Here is a 15,775-nt window from a genome sequence, read left to right as displayed (position 1 = left end):
GACTGCAAGCCAGGCCTTCTCGTCCACATCAGTGCCTGACCTCACAAATGCCCTTCTGGAAGAATGGTCAAACATTCCTATAGACACACTCCTAAACCTTGTAGACAGCCTTCCCAGACGAGTTGAAGCTGTTATAGCTGCAAAGGGTGGGCCAACTCAATATTGAACCCTACAGACTAAGACTGGGTTGCCATTTAGGTTCATGTGCGTGAAGAGGAAGGTGTCCCAATACTTTTGGTAATATAGTGTATTTCTGTATGTGGAGAGGCCTATGTCTGCAGAAAATAGAACATAAAATAGATTGTCCAACTTGCAAAAAACGGCAGAACTAAAGAAAAAAAGTAAAATGTTATATTTGCACATTTTACAGGCTTGATCTGATTTTCATTGATAAACTATAATCCAATTCGGGCTGAAATCAGACCTGAAGTCTCGTACACACGACCGAGGAACTCAGCGGGCGAAACACATCGTTTTCCTTGTTGAGTTCCTTGTTAGGCTGTCGAGGAACTCGACAAGGCAAGTTTCTCCATTCCCGTCGAGGAAAAAGAAGACATGCTCTCTTTTTGGCTCGACGGGATCCTCAACGGTTTCCTCGCCCATTCCCCGCGTGGAATGGGCGTTCCTATCCAGAGGGAAGGTGATTGACGGCCGGCTATGGCACGTCACGCTTCTCCGGAAATAGCCGAAATAGGACTTGGCTCTTCACGGCGCCTGCGCATAGTCTGTGCGCAGGCACCGTATAGCGCCGCGAAGAGCCGAGACCTACTCCGGCTATCTTCGGGGAGCGTGACGTGCCATAGCCGGCCATCAATCATCCTCCCTCTGGATAGGAACGCCCATTCCCCGCGGGGAGTCGGAATCTTATCTATACGATTGCACAGTGAGTACCGGGCTAAAAAAATAAATACAGGCATACTGTAGCTCGCGCTACTATGCCTAATTTAATGCTAAAATGTTGCTAATGAGGGTGAACCACCGCTTTAAAGTTATTTGAATAGAGAGAATCAGAAGGGAAGAGACTTTTGTGTCTTTGTAAGGCTGGATTCACACCTAGGCATTTTAGTGCTTTTTGAATTTTGCAGATTTGCTCTACAGAACATTTAACATGGTTTCCTATGGAACATGTTCTGTAGTGCAAATCTGCAAAATACAAAAAGCACTAAAAATGTCTAGGTGTGAATCTAGCCTTATGCGTGGTTCCTGTACAGTTTTTATTTGGTGCTCTAGTATTAGCTGTCACAGGGGTTGGGAATTCATCTGCGCCTGTTAAACCTCCACAACAACTCTGCCAGTCTCTGGAAATTGTCAATACGTCCAATTCAATTTTCATAGCTGCTGCCTCATTGAAATCCTAGCACATAGTGTAGCTTGCAGGCATGTTCTCGCCTGCCAGACCTGACAGCTATCGACAGTTAGATGCAGTGGTCAGCGGGGACGCCGGACAATACTGTAGCAGTTAGCACCCTTTAGGCTGTGTGACTTTGGAATCAATGTAATGGAAAGATTAAGAGACCTATCCGTGCTCCTCTGATAAATAGATTACAAGGGATTGGCTTATATAAAGTCTGTGGCTACAACTGCTGCTTTGTTGCTTCCCCCCTCCTTAAAGTCAGCTTAAGAGGGGGCTGGTTTGAAATGATCTAACCCTTTCCCTTACTAGCAGATCTGCACTGTTGTGAGCAGCGACGTTCTACAACTTGTCCTACCGGTCATTGCCTGCACTGGTTGGGACTTTACCTGACTTGGGCCCTTTGTACATGGAATACGAGGAAGACGATGATGACATCCTCTTTGCAAAGTGGATGAGCAGCTTTTGGGGACATTCTGGAATTGAGGATAATGATAAAGATGTCAGGAACCACAGAAAGCGACAGTCGCGGCCTCTTTCAGAAAGGAGAGCATCCCTTCCATGTCCGGTAGGTATCATGCTAACATTTCTTTTAAAAGGTGCTGTGAATTGTAGTTTTCTATATCAACCCATGAAAAGTCATCCTTAGGGAGAAGTCAAAAAATGAACAATGATCAATACAGTAAAACCTTGGCTTGCGAGCATAATTCGTTCCAGAAACATGCTTGTAATCCAAAGTACTTGTATACCAAAGCATTTTCTTTACAGGGTAGAAAATAGAAGAGGCACCTCAAAAGCCGCGTACACACGATCAGTCCATCCGATGAGAACGGTCTGATGGACTGTTTTCATCGGTTAACCGATGAAGCTGACTGATGGTCCATCTCGCCTACACACCATCGGTTAAACGCGGTGACGTAAAACACAACGACGTGCTGAAAAAAACGAAGTTCAATGCTTCCAAGCATGCGTCGACTTGATTCTGAGCATGTGTGGCTTTTTTAAACGATGGTTGTGCCTACTAACGATCGGTTTTGACCTATCGGTTAGGAATCCATCGGTTAAATTTAAAGTTGGCTTTTTTTTAACCGATGGTTAAATAACCGATGGGGCCCACACACGATCGGTTTTGACCGATGAAAACGGTCCATCAGACTGTTGTGCTCTGGTTAACCTATCGTGTGTACGAGGCCTAAGTGTAGCAATAAGTTGCTAAATGTTGTACCTTCATTAAATGTAGGAGAGGCTCCTCTCTTCTTTTTTATACTCAGTTGGGACATGACGCTACTCTTTTATCAAGACATCGCTTGTATATCAAGGCAAAATGTATTAAAATATTTTGCTTGTTTTGCAAAACACTCTCAAACCAAGTTACTCTCAAACCAAGGTTTTACTGTATTTGTTTTTTATAGGTTACATAGGTAATAATTGACATCACTTTTCCCTGATTATGAAAGGATCATTTTCATTCATATGAAAAATGGTTTGCATATTAATTCATTTTATCATTGAATATTTTAATAAAAAATGTTTATTGAGTGCATTTATAGAAATTCTGCTGGGCTACATGACAAGTATAGTATCCCAAAACAACCAATCAAATTCATCTTTTATTTCCTAGATTGGTCTTAATTGAGACTGCTGTGGGTTTCTGCATTTTCACCGTCTTATTAAAAATATTCATTAGTGTGTATAGGTCCCTAAATGCTTGTGATCCCCTCCATGTTTTTACCCCAAAAAACATATTTTTATGGCGAAAGCAGTTGTATGCAGAAAATCTTTGCTCATTCCTGCATGGGTAATGCTTGATGGATTTAAAGCGGGAGTTCACCCGGAATTTTTTTTTTAACATTAGATTCATGCTTGTTTTGCAAAGGGGAATTGGGTAGTTTTTTTAAAAACGAAGCAGTACTTACCGTTTTAGAGAGCGATCTTCTCCGCCGCTTCCGGGTATGGTCTTCGGGACTGGGCGTTCCTATTTTAATGACAGTCTTCCGACAGGCTTCCGACGGTCGCATACATCGCGTCACGAGTAGCCGAAAGAAGCCGAACGTCGGTGCGGCTCTATACGGCACCTGAGCACCGACTTTTGGAAAATCGTGACGCGATGGATGCGACCGTTGGAAGCCTGTCAGAAGACTGTCAATCAAATAGGAACGCCCAGTCCCGAAGACCATACCCGGAAGCAGCGGAGAAGATCGCTCTCTAAAACGGTAAGTACTGCTTCGTTGTTAAAAAAACTACCCGATTCCCCTTCACAAAACGAGCGTGAATATAATGTTAAAAATTTACATTTCCGGGTGAACCTCCACTTTAAGATGTATCCAGTAGGAAGCTAGAGAGTGCAAAATCAGGGTCATTTTTCCTAGAAACCAATCAGCTTCCAGGTTTTATTGCCAAAGCTTAATTGAACAAGCTGAGGTTAGAAGCTGATTGGCTACTATGCACAGCTGCACCAGGTTCTAAGTGCACCAGCCTTAGTAAATCGACCCCACAGTGTTAATCAGTTATCAATCACTATAAAGCCTTGTACACACGATCAGACTTCCAGCTGACTTTTCCATGGATTTTGGTCCGAAGGGTGTTGTCCGTGAACTTGTTCTGCATACACACGGCACAACATTTTCAGCCAACATTCACCAAACCACGTGGTTTTTCAGCTCTTTACCGCCACCCTTTGGGCTACTTCTGCTATTGTTGTCTGATGTTTGGTTTAGCATTGTACTTTGGATGGATTTTAGTTGGACGAAGTTGCCTACACACGATCGGATAAACCAACGTAACAGATTTATTGCCCAACAGTTGGTGAGCATGTACAGCCAACATTTGTTGTCGTTCAATCAGCCAACAATTGTCTGATGGAGCATACACACGGTCGGATTATCCGACACAACATGTCCATCAGACAATTATGGCCATAAAATTGGATCATGGGTACAGCCTTAGGTCTCAAGAAGATACCGTATATACTGCACTTTGCACCTAAGGTTCATTCACACATTTCCAATGCATTCACACCAGGGTTGCCAACTGCCATTAAATTTACTGATAGGCCTCGCACACACGACCGTTTTCCTCGACAGAATCCATCAAGAAACTTGGTGGCAGAGCTTTTTTGCCGAGGAAAGCGGTCGTGTGTATTTTTTCCGTCGAGAAAACTGACGTGGAACTCGACGAGAAAAAAAGAGAACAAGTTCTCTTTTTCCTCGTCGGGAGTCTCAATTTCCTCGTCGGGCTGGTTTTCGACGAGAAACACGTTTGTGTGTATGCTTAGAAACCCGCACATGCTCAGAATAAAGTATGAGACGGGAGCGCACCGTCGGTAAAAGTAGCGCTCGTAATGGAGATAGCACATTTGTCACGCTGTAACAGACTGAAAAGCGCGAATCGTATTATACCAAACTTTTACTTAACACGCAGTAACATGAGATTAGCAAAAGCAGCCCCAAGAGTTGTGCCAGTGGAATCAAACTTCCCCTTTATAGTGCCGTCGTACGTGTTGTACGTCACCGCGTTTAAGAACGACGAGATTTTGTCTTGACAGTGTGTACCCAAAGAAAGCTTGTCAAGATTCTCGACAAGCCTGACAAGGAACTTGTCGAGGAAAACAATGTTTCTTTTACAACGAGATTCTCGGTCGTGTGGAAGGCCCCATACACACGATAGAATTTATCCGCGAATACGGTCCAGCGGACCGTTTCCGCGGATAAATCCTCTCGAGGATTTCGGAGGATTTTCATGCGATGGAGTGTACACACCATCGCATTGAAATCCGCGCCGAAATCCTCTGGCGATGACGTGACGCGCCGTCGCCGCGATTATGACGCGGCGACGTGCGCGACGCTGTCATATAAGGAATTCCACGCATGCGTCGAATCATTACGACGCATGCGGGGATCCCTTCGGACGGATGGATCCGGTGAGTCTATACAGACCAGCGGATCCATCCGTTGGGATGGACTCCAGCAGATGGATTTGTTCTGAATGTCAGCGAATATTAGATCTGCTGGAATCCATCCCAGGGGAGAAATATCGGCGGAAACAGATCCGCTGGCGTGTACACACCATAGGATCTATCCGCTGAAACCCATCTGCTGGGATTTTTCAGCGGATGGATTCTATGGTGTGTACGGGGCCTAAGAGGCCATAGTTTGTAAAAATCTGTGATTTTTTTTCCAACTGCCAGTAAATATCAGGCGTTGATAATTTCATGCCGTGTTGACCTTTTAAGTGTAAATCAAGCAAATTACTTTGTTATAAGTATTGTCCGTGTTTCCATGTCATGTTTATACTGTTCAAATATTCACTGTGTTAGTGTTCAATAGGAGTTCTGCCATTTCTCAGGTTGCCAGTAAAGAAATGTGCTCCGCAAGTAAATTTTCCATGTTTTGTCAGTAAAAAATGCTGCAGGTGGTTGGCAACACTGATTCACACCATTCCCAATGCATGGCAACTGAAAAATAATGATTCCCTATGAATGCAGTTTACACCAGTGCATTGTGTTTGCTCATCACTGAAAAAAAAGTACAGTATGAACTACTTTTTTTCAGCGTTGCACATTGCAACATATTCAAATGCACGCAGATGTGCACAAACGTTAATAAATGTAATGCGCTGCAAGGATAAAAAAAACAAACAAACATATACAATGCATGTAAAACACATGACAATGCATTATAACACGCTACAAAAAACTGCAACGCAAGCATTAATGTTTGTGTTGTGGTGTGAATGAGCCCTTAGAAACTAAAAAGGTCAGTAACCCTTGAATAAGGCAGCCATATTAACCACTTGCCGACCGCTGCGCGCTGATATACGTCGCCCCCTAGTGGTTAACCCCTTCCCTACCAGTGTCATTTACACAGTAAATTGGTGCATTTTTATAGCACTGATCGCTGTATAAATGACAAAGGTCCCAAGATAGCATCAAAAGTGTCCGATGTGTCCACCATAATGTCGCAGTCATGATAAAAATCGCAGATCGCCACCATTACTAGTAAAATAAAAAATTAATAATAAAAATGCCATAAAACTATCCCCTATTTTGTAGACGCTATAACATTTGCGCAAATCAATCAATGTACGCTTTTTGTGTTTTTTTTTTTTTTTTTTACCAAAAATATGTAGAAGAATACATATCGGCCTAAACTGAGGGAATTTTTTTTTTATATATTTTGTGGGGATATTTATTAAAGCAAAAAAGAAAAAAGATTGCTTTTTTTTTTCAAAATTGTCGCTCTTTTTTTTTTTTTAAATAGAGCAAAAAATTAAAACCGCAGAGGTGATCAAATACCACCAAAAGAAAGCTCTATTTGTGGGAAAAAAAGGACGTACATTTTGTTTGGGAGCCCCGTCACACGACCGCGCAATTGTCAGTTAAATCGACACAGTGCCGAATCGCAAAACATGGCCCGGTCATTGGGCAGCTAAATCCTCCAGGGCTGAAGTGGTTAATTCACATAAATGGCCTTATATAAAGAGTGCTTACACCCAGAACTTGCAGCAGACTTTACAGAATGTTTGCAAATAAAGTTGATCTGGAGTCATGCAATGTGGACTTGCTGCAATCGTGCAACAAACTTGTGAAGCCTGGCAAGTCTAGAAATAGCTTAGCAAGTCATTTTCAAGCCTGCAGCACAATTGCTTGCTATCTGGGTACCTAATCACTGCTAAAGTAGAAGATGTTTCAAAATAAACCCTGATCCTTCGCTTTCAACAAAGATGACCATATGTAGGAATTCCATTGCTCTATATCTGTGAATGCCAGAAAGAGGTAAATACAGTTTTATCATAGAATTTCATCATATGCATTCTGACATCCCAACCTGCAAAAACTAATTTCAGAGAGGTGGCGAGGGATGTGAAATGTATCTATTTACTGATTGTTTCTGCTTGGCTTTACCAACAAGTAAGAGCCGGTTCACACTGGGGCGGCACGACTTCGGGGGCGACTGGGCAAGGCGTCGTGAAGACGACTTCAGAGGTGACTTGCAAAATGACTTCTGTATAGAAGTCAATGCAAGTCGCCCCCAAAGTCGTACAAAAAACTTTTTCTAAGTCGTCGCTCCTATTAGAACGGTTCTATTGAATAGAATGGGACGCGACTTGTCAGGCGGCTGAGTCGCCTGACGAGTCGCCCCAGTGTGAACTTAGTCTTGGTGTATATGGAGGTTTGATAAAGGGGAATAAAGCCTAATGTGGAAAACAGATGGTGGCTGGACGGTAACAAACTTGTGTACAAGCACTGTGAATGAATAATTTCTTGAGGGATAGTTGCATAAAAATTCAACCTGGCCAATAGGCTTTGCCACCCATAATTACACTCCCAAAGATGACCACTGAGGCCTGTGGTGGCTCAATAGAACCTCATCGCCCAATTCTGCCATTATAAGAATGGTTGGTGGATTGACATATTTTAACCACTTCAGCTATCATGACCTGTATGCCTCTTATGGATCAGAGCAATTTTTATATTTCAGCTATGGACCTGTTTATTTGCCAATAACGTTGGCAATATTATTTTGCAAAAATAATTTTATTTTCTATGGAAAATGATAATAAATGACAAGGAAAACAGATCATTAAGCAAAAAATAAATTAATAAATAAATTATGTTTTGATCAGTGTTCTACTTTGTTTTTAAACTTTTACTATAAATAAAAAGAATACTGTACATTTTGTTCTATAATTTGTCCCTTCTAAAATTACGCCAAAATATAATTTGTGGTACAAAGTGTGGCAAAGAACTTTGCAAATCTCTTATGCTCATTTTCTTGCTTTGCAACCCTGAAATAGTAACAAACGAAAGGAATGAAAAGTTAAAAAAATAATGATAGGAAAAGGAGAACACAAATAAAAAAATCATTAGCTTAAAGGGTCACTAAAGGATTTTTTTTTTAGCTAAATAGCTTCCTTTACCTTACTGCAGTACTGGTTTCATGTCCTCATTGTTCGTTTTTGCTTTGAAGTAGCTGTAATTCTGCTGTGATCTCCACACTTCCTGGTTGCCCGTTTCCTTATAACCATCGTACTAGGAGATTTTCACGGTGGTCTAAGCTGTCATTACTGTGTATCTAAAACTCCTCAGAACCAATCAGATTCATTTTAAAAACAAAACACTGCCCTGGATTTGTTGTTTTTGTTCTGTGAGTCTTCCCGACTCACCTCTCACCCGGAACTTCATGTATGTATCTTTAAAACCGAACGTGAAACTAGAGGCACATTATATGATAGATTAAATTCAATTTTTAATCATGTTTAAAAGAAATCAGTTAACCTTTATGTCTCTATACCCAATAAACAGTCATTTCAGCAAAAAATGTTTTTTCCTTTAGTGACCCTTTAAGGGAAAAGTGGAGGTAGGGGTTAATCAATAATGAATATGGTTAAAGGGGTTGTAAAGGCAGAAGGTTTTTTATTTTAACATATAAAAGCCTTCTGTGTGCAGCAGCCCCCCTCAGCCCCCATAACACCTACCTGAGGTCCCTCTCTGTCCAGCATTGTCCACAAGTGTCTCACATGTCCGAGATTCTCCTTCCTGATTGGCTGAGGCACAGTAGTGGCGCCATTGGCTCCTGCTGCTGTCAATCAAAGCCAGCTAGCCAATCAGGGGAGAGAGGGGGAGGGTCCTGGGTGAGGGCTCCGTGTCTGAATGGACACAGGAAGCTGTGACTTAGCATGGGTGCCCCCATAGCAGAAGAGGAGGAATCGGGTGTACTGTGCAAAAACTTACTGCAACAGATCAGGTAAGTATAACATGTTTGTTGTTTTAATAAGGAAAAGAAGCTTTACAATCACTCTAACTAAGGGTTATTCAGGGGTTTTATCTACATATGAATGAAATAGTAAATCTAATGAAAGAACACAGAGAAAAACATTACACCTGCCTGTCCATAGGAATGCATGGACCTTCCGATTAGGTATGCCTGAAAAACTGATAGGCAGACCTGATCGGATCACCTTAGGCTAGTTTGATGATGTGAATCCCTGACTGCTGTTTGTAAACAAACTGACTGGGGTCTGTCATTTAGTGGTGGTAGCACTACTGCAACAAAATGACAGATCTTCAGCCAGCTGCTGTTTGTAAACAAATTAGCCAGGGATTCTGGATGGTGTCATTGACCAAATATATGTTCAATAATATCACCAAGGATCCCTTCTGGTTTGTTTGAAACACCAGCTGGCTGGTGATCTGTAGTGTGTAGAGTAAGGTCTTTGTAGCAACTGTAACGATCAGGGGTTAACGCCGTTTACGATACTCCATTCCACCAACCCACGACAGCTTATCGACACTCCACAATCCAGCAGACGAACCCGGCCCATATGGATTGCCCAGAAACGAGACACACAGCTCTGTTCTCTGGTTCAAAACGGATTGAAACTTTAATGGTAAACTCAGGCTCTTATACAGTTAGAAACCCCAAGGAACAATGGCTTAACTCCACCCACAACATGACACAAGGAACTCAATACACATTTTTTTAGGAGACAGACATTCTGACTCCGGGATAATCTACATGAGCTAATTACTAATCATTTACCCAGACAAGGTGACTCAGAGATAAGCTCTTCTCACCTGCTATACAATACACATTTATCATCAATAGAAATTCACACAATACAGTGTCAATTAGCATAACACAATGAAATGTTCTTGAGAGCCAGACTAAGGTTCATTTACATGACAGTAGCAGACAACATTAAACACCTTAACAGTCTGTGTTCCCACATTGAATGAATCACTCTATTGACCGGTTGGGTTTTGAATCAACAACCTGTAATTAGTTCTTGTAGACATTCTTGAATATATTGTGGATTACAGACCCATGTTAAAACAATCCAACATATGTCCCTTATTTCCTGGCTCAATCTGTGTAAGAGCTTCTGGGTCCCACGGTCCTCCCATTACAGCAACATTATCAGATGATGAGTTGTTATGGGATAGTACACTATGAGTAAAAAGTGTGAGATTCCATTTAAGATTCATACCATGCCTTTATCCAGGCATTCAGTCTGGGTGGCTCGGAAAGAGAGGGCAGCAAGTGTGCATCCTGAACCATACTAGGCCATATGCCTTTTAACATTGGGAGGGAACCTTGCAAGAGGAAGCAGCCAAGCGCCCCCCTCCTTGCAAGGCCCCTTGTCTCCATTTTGAGGGGACAAGAGCTTAATTTGCATATCCTGTCCTCCAAAAAGCCATGTGGGGGTTTGTGGAAGAGGGAACATATAGAATAAGGGGACCCCAGATATCTGCACCCCACAAGGGAACCCATTACTCATTCCTCCAAAAAACGTACAAATGTAAATAAACAGGTAAACAAAGCGAAAGTCGGAGTAGGTACCTGTCAGAAATAGGTACCCATTCCAAAAAAAAAAAGTTTCCAAAACAGACAGAGGGGGTTTGGATGAAGGAGGATCAGTGGAATTTCACCTTTTAGTTGGATTTCTGAGCCTGGCTGTGCAATTCCAAAGTTTAGTCACATAAAGAAAAATTATTGGGGGCAGGGCTCAAGTCCTGCGGGAACGCGTGGGAACGGAGTTCCTGCACTTTTTTCACAGCAGGAACTCGGTTCCCTTTGCAGGACTAGAGCAGCCGAGCCGCCCGAGCCAATCCTTCACTAAGCGGCGATGCCCAGCTCGAGTCACTTGCTTCTTTCTAAATCCTGCGATAACTCGCAGCAGACCTCCGCAATGTCTCCTGGGAACAATGACAAAAGCTCCCAGGAGACATTGCGACATTGAGGAAGTGACGGAATACCCGCACACTACCCTATGAATCCATATACAGGAAGTGGCCAGTAACATAAAGGACACTAAGGTACAGTGGATCAGGAAAAAAAAACATGCGGTTTAGTAATTATTAGGGTTGTCCCGATACCACTTTTTTAGGACCGAGTACAAGTAACGATACTTTTTTTTAAATGTGTCCCCAAATGCAGCCATGTCCCCCCACAACTGCAGCCATGTCCCCCCACAAATGCAGCCATGTCCCCCCACAGATGCAGCCATGTCCCCCCACAGATGCAGCCATGTCCCCCCATAGATGCAGCCATGTCCCCCCACAGATGCAGCCATGTCCCCCCACAGATGCAGCCATGTCCCCCCACAGATGCAGCCATGTCCCCCCATATATGCAGCCATGTCCCCCCATATATGCAGCCATGTCCCCCCATATCCAGCCATGTCCCCCCATATGCAGCCATGTCCCCCCATATGCAGCCATGTCCCCCCCATATGCAGTCATGTCCCCCCCATATCCAGCCATGTCCCCCCCATATCCAGCCATGTCCCCCCATATCCAGCCATGTCCCCCCATATGCAGCCATGTCCCCCCCATATGCAGCCATGTCCCCCCCATATCCAGCCATGTCCCCCCATATCCAGCCATGTCCCCCCCATATGCAGCCATGTCCCCCCCATATGCAGCCATGTCCCCCCCATATGCAGCCATGTCCCCCCCATATATGAAGTCATGTCCCCCCCCCCATATATGCAGCCATGTCCCCCTTACCTACATGCTGCCGCGCCGCTGCCGCTTGGTTAATACGGGCGGGGAACATTACAGCTTTCATTTGAATAGCTGTAGTGTTTCCTGCCACGCTGCGTATAGACACTCCCCCTTGCTCGGGATTGGACAGGTCACCCGAGCAAGGGGGAGTATCTATACGCGGCGCGGCGGGAAACACTACAGCTATTCAAATGAAAGCTGTAATGTTCCCTGCCCGTATTAACCAAGCGGCGGCGGCGGGATGCGGCGTAGCGGCGGGGACGACGGCGTCGGGGGGCCGAGTATTCAGCCAGGCATCGGGGGCATTTGCGGGAGTACAAGTACTCCCGCAAATACTCGGTATCGGTCCCGATACCGATACTAGTATCGGGACAACCTTAGTAATTATGCATATGAGCGTACCATTTTTTTTTTTTTGGTGGGGGAGTGGATCTTGGGTGGGAGTTCCCACACTTTTTTCCCCAGGACTTGACCCCTGATTGGGGGTAAGATATCTTACAGCTGAAGGAGCAGAATGTATCAGAGATACAGTAGAAAAAAGAACAATACTGAAGAAAAAGGCAAAGTATCCTCTTTTCTCTCTTGCGCCATATTGGTGTTTTCTGTATTTCAGCAATCAATCCCATTACTTCATAATAGCCGTAATGAGAAGCCTGATAAATTAGATAAGTCACATGATGAAAATGTTGTCATTTGTCTTAGAAGAACAAAATTAATTCAAGGGTGCCAACATGATTATTCAAATTCACGGCAGCTTAACTTGAATGTAAGCAGTTTATGAGCTTAGTGGTCATGATACCGTCATGAGTGCTCAGTCCAAAATGTGCATTTGTGACATTCCTGTAATGTGACAGTGTCATCAACAAGCACTTCTCTAATCTTCCTTTGGAAGGCTTTCTCTGTGTCACTGCTATTAAGCTTTAATACACTGTAGCTGAGATATTATGACAGAATGCCATGTTCCCAGTGCTTTAAATCCTTCTGTACAAAAATTGCATACTGCATTTTTATCGGTCTATAGTTCAGTGTCATCTGTAAAGAGGATAATCTTTAAATCTTGTGGTGTTCCACTTAAAAACACCAGAGAGATCTCAGTTCATTCTTTCAGCTGTTCCATAGTTCTACAGAGGGTCAATAAATACAAGTACACAGCCAGATTAAAACAGCTTCACCCGTGTAGCCTTTACAATGGTTATACTGAGATGTTCTAGTGCAGGGGTGCCCAACCAGTGGCCCGGGGAGCCCTCTGATGTGACCTGTGGAGCCCTCTGATGTGGCCCCCGACCTTCTGCGATGACGATATGGAAAGTCACCACATAGGCCTGTCTTATGCTCCTGTCACAGGCAGAGTGATATCAAATGCACTCTGCCTGGTGCAGAAACAGCCGGCGATAACTGAATGGAATACTGTTTTTAAAAGTAGGTTTACTACTAAAATCGCAGCGTATATATGGGCATATCTGTTATGCAGTGGTTGCTGGGCTGCTTTCAAACTGATCTGCAGGTGGAGCGCAGTGCACCTGCGGGTTACCTGCACTGAGCCATAGATTTCTGTTATTAGCTGCGGGTTTGGTGAGCTTTCAAAAAGTGCACCACACCTTTAGGATATAATAGAAGTCTATGGCAAAGTGCAGCTACCCCGCAAGAAAGACACAACTGCACTGCTCTGTACCCATGGTGTGGGTAAACTGCAGAGCATCAGTGTGAAAGCAGCCTTAGACCCCTTTCACATGATCAGTCCAACCCAATTAGACCATCCATTCAACTCTATGGAGTGGCAGATGTAAACAGACTACCTCCAATCCTATCCGCTAAAAATAAACAGAAGGGGATTCATCCCCTTCCGTCTGGGCAGATCGGATTGGAGGGCTCATAGAATAGAATGGTCTGTATCCGTGTCCGCTTTGCATATGCAGAGTGGACACGGACCTGTCCTCCGCCCGCTTCGCTCATTGTGGCCCGTGACTGATTAACAAGACGCTTAAGTGGCCATTGCTCTTCAAAAGATTGGGCACCCCTGTTCTAGTGGATTCATGCCATTACTATGCAAAATGGGTGTTAATACCATTGCAGAAGCTATTAGTGTGTACCTGAGAATGACCGCTTTCACTTGTATTGGTGGCTGAACGCAGCACCTGCGGTTCCTCGGGCACCAGAAATTGGCGGAGGATTTTCACTTCAATACACCGGAGCTACTAAGTGTTTGTGTGCATGTAGCCTAATGCCTTGTACACACGATCGTAGTTTTCGATGGAAAAAGTCAGACGTGTGTGCCCCATTGGAGTTTTTCCATCGGAAATTCCGACGGACTTAGAAAGAGGACACGTTCTCTTTTTTTCCGGAAATTCCGTTCGTCTGTATGGAACGTTGACAGATAAAAAAACATGCATGCTCAGAATCAAGTCGACGCATACTCGGAAGCATTGAACTTAATTTTTCTCAGCTCGTCGTAGTGTTTTACATCACCCCGTTTTGGACGGTCGGAATTTGGTGTGACTGTTTGTATGCAAGACAGCTTGAATGGAATTCCGTCAGAAAAATCCGTCAGAGTTTATCCCGACAGAAATTCCGATCTTGTGTACGGGGCATTAGGCCCCTTTCATACGGCTGGTTTATTGCAGGCGCTGGATTGCTGTGGCAACAATCTGCAGATTCTTGCTGCTGGAATGACCGGGTTGTGCGATCTGCAGCGGATCGCATGTAGCCGCACACAGGGCTATTGGCTATGATTTGAGACGGATGTTCAAGCTTGGATGCAGTCAGCTCTCTGATCAAAAGAGAGCATGTGTTTTCCTGACTGTAGATCTATAGGTGTGATTTAGCAGGGGTGCATGTTGGACCTCTGCAGGGTGACCACTGCTTTTTAGAGAGTGCAAGTTATCTCATCTGCAGCATACTGGCAGGAGACAGGGTATTATACACCTTGTATGGATGATGTCTAAAGAAAACACTTTGCACAGCTTTTATTTTGATGTTCCTGTAAAGTATTTAGCTGGTTTATTTAGTCTTCCCCCTTAAAGCGGAGGTTCGGCCAAATTTTTTTTTTAAAAGTCAGCAGCTACAAATACGGCAGCTGCTGACTTTTAAAAAAAGGACACTTACCTGTCCAGCGCGCCTGTGAAGTCAGCAGCCGAGGCTGAGCAATCACTCGGTCCTCGGCGGCTTCCGCCGCCATCCTCGGTGAGGGAATCAGGAAGTGAAGCCTGACGGCTTCACTGCCCGATTCCCTACTGCGCATGCGCGAGGATCGCGGTGCGCCGTCACTGGTCCCCTCTCTCTCCTGGGAACAGTGTTTCCCAGAAGACAGCGAGAGGGTTGACATCACAGGCTCGATTCCCCGCGGGGATCAGACCCGGAAGGTATCTGCACCCCCCTCCCCCTGAAAGGTGCCAAATGTGTCACCAGAGGGGGGGGGATCCAAAAAGCGGAGGTTTACTTTTTGTGCGAACCTCCGCTTTAAACTGCTGCAAGTTGACACACTCAGAAGTTTCAGCTTTCTGGCAGAAATCAAGGGACCTTTTATCTATATCAGTATAGACATAGAGATTCCCCAGTTGTGGGACTTTATAGGCACCTCAAACACATAACAAATAAATAGATAAAAATAGATATTTATTATGAATTATCAGTAAAAGACAGGAAATATACATGATATGACAACTGAAAATACACCAACTGAAACATCAAGATGATGATATAATCTGGTATCCTCCGCCCGATGCAATTCAGAGATTATGTGGCTCCTTCATCAGGTATACCGCTCAACCTTGGAGGTAACGTATGTTTTACTGGATAGAAGAGCCAATCCTAAAGAGGAGCATGCTATTTATCTTGATGTACACCTTGTATTACTACTCAATGTGACGTCTGCTATTCCATAATGGGTCCATAGATGCAGGACCCTGTTTGCCAGGCCT

The 15,775-nt window shown here is 44.0% G+C and overlaps 1 protein-coding gene across 1 annotated transcript in view; it reads left to right on the top strand.

Annotated features, from left to right (window-relative positions):
* The first annotated feature begins 1,218 nt into the window (after positions 1-1,218).
* LNP1 (leukemia NUP98 fusion partner 1) overlaps positions 1,219-15,775 on the top strand; it is a 103,750-nt gene continuing 89,193 nt past the window's right edge. The window contains exon 1 of the mRNA XM_040338688.1: positions 1,219-1,919. Within this exon, the coding sequence (XP_040194622.1) occupies positions 1,761-1,919 (159 nt within the window). The 5' untranslated portion in view covers positions 1,219-1,760. The remainder of the gene's footprint in view (positions 1,920-15,775) is intronic.

The sequence above is a fragment of the Rana temporaria genome, chromosome 2 (genome assembly GCF_905171775.1).
Source record: "Rana temporaria chromosome 2, aRanTem1.1, whole genome shotgun sequence".
In the NCBI taxonomy this organism is placed as follows: domain Eukaryota; kingdom Metazoa; phylum Chordata; class Amphibia; order Anura; family Ranidae; genus Rana; species Rana temporaria.
This window is presented reverse-complemented; position numbering and strand designations above follow the sequence as displayed.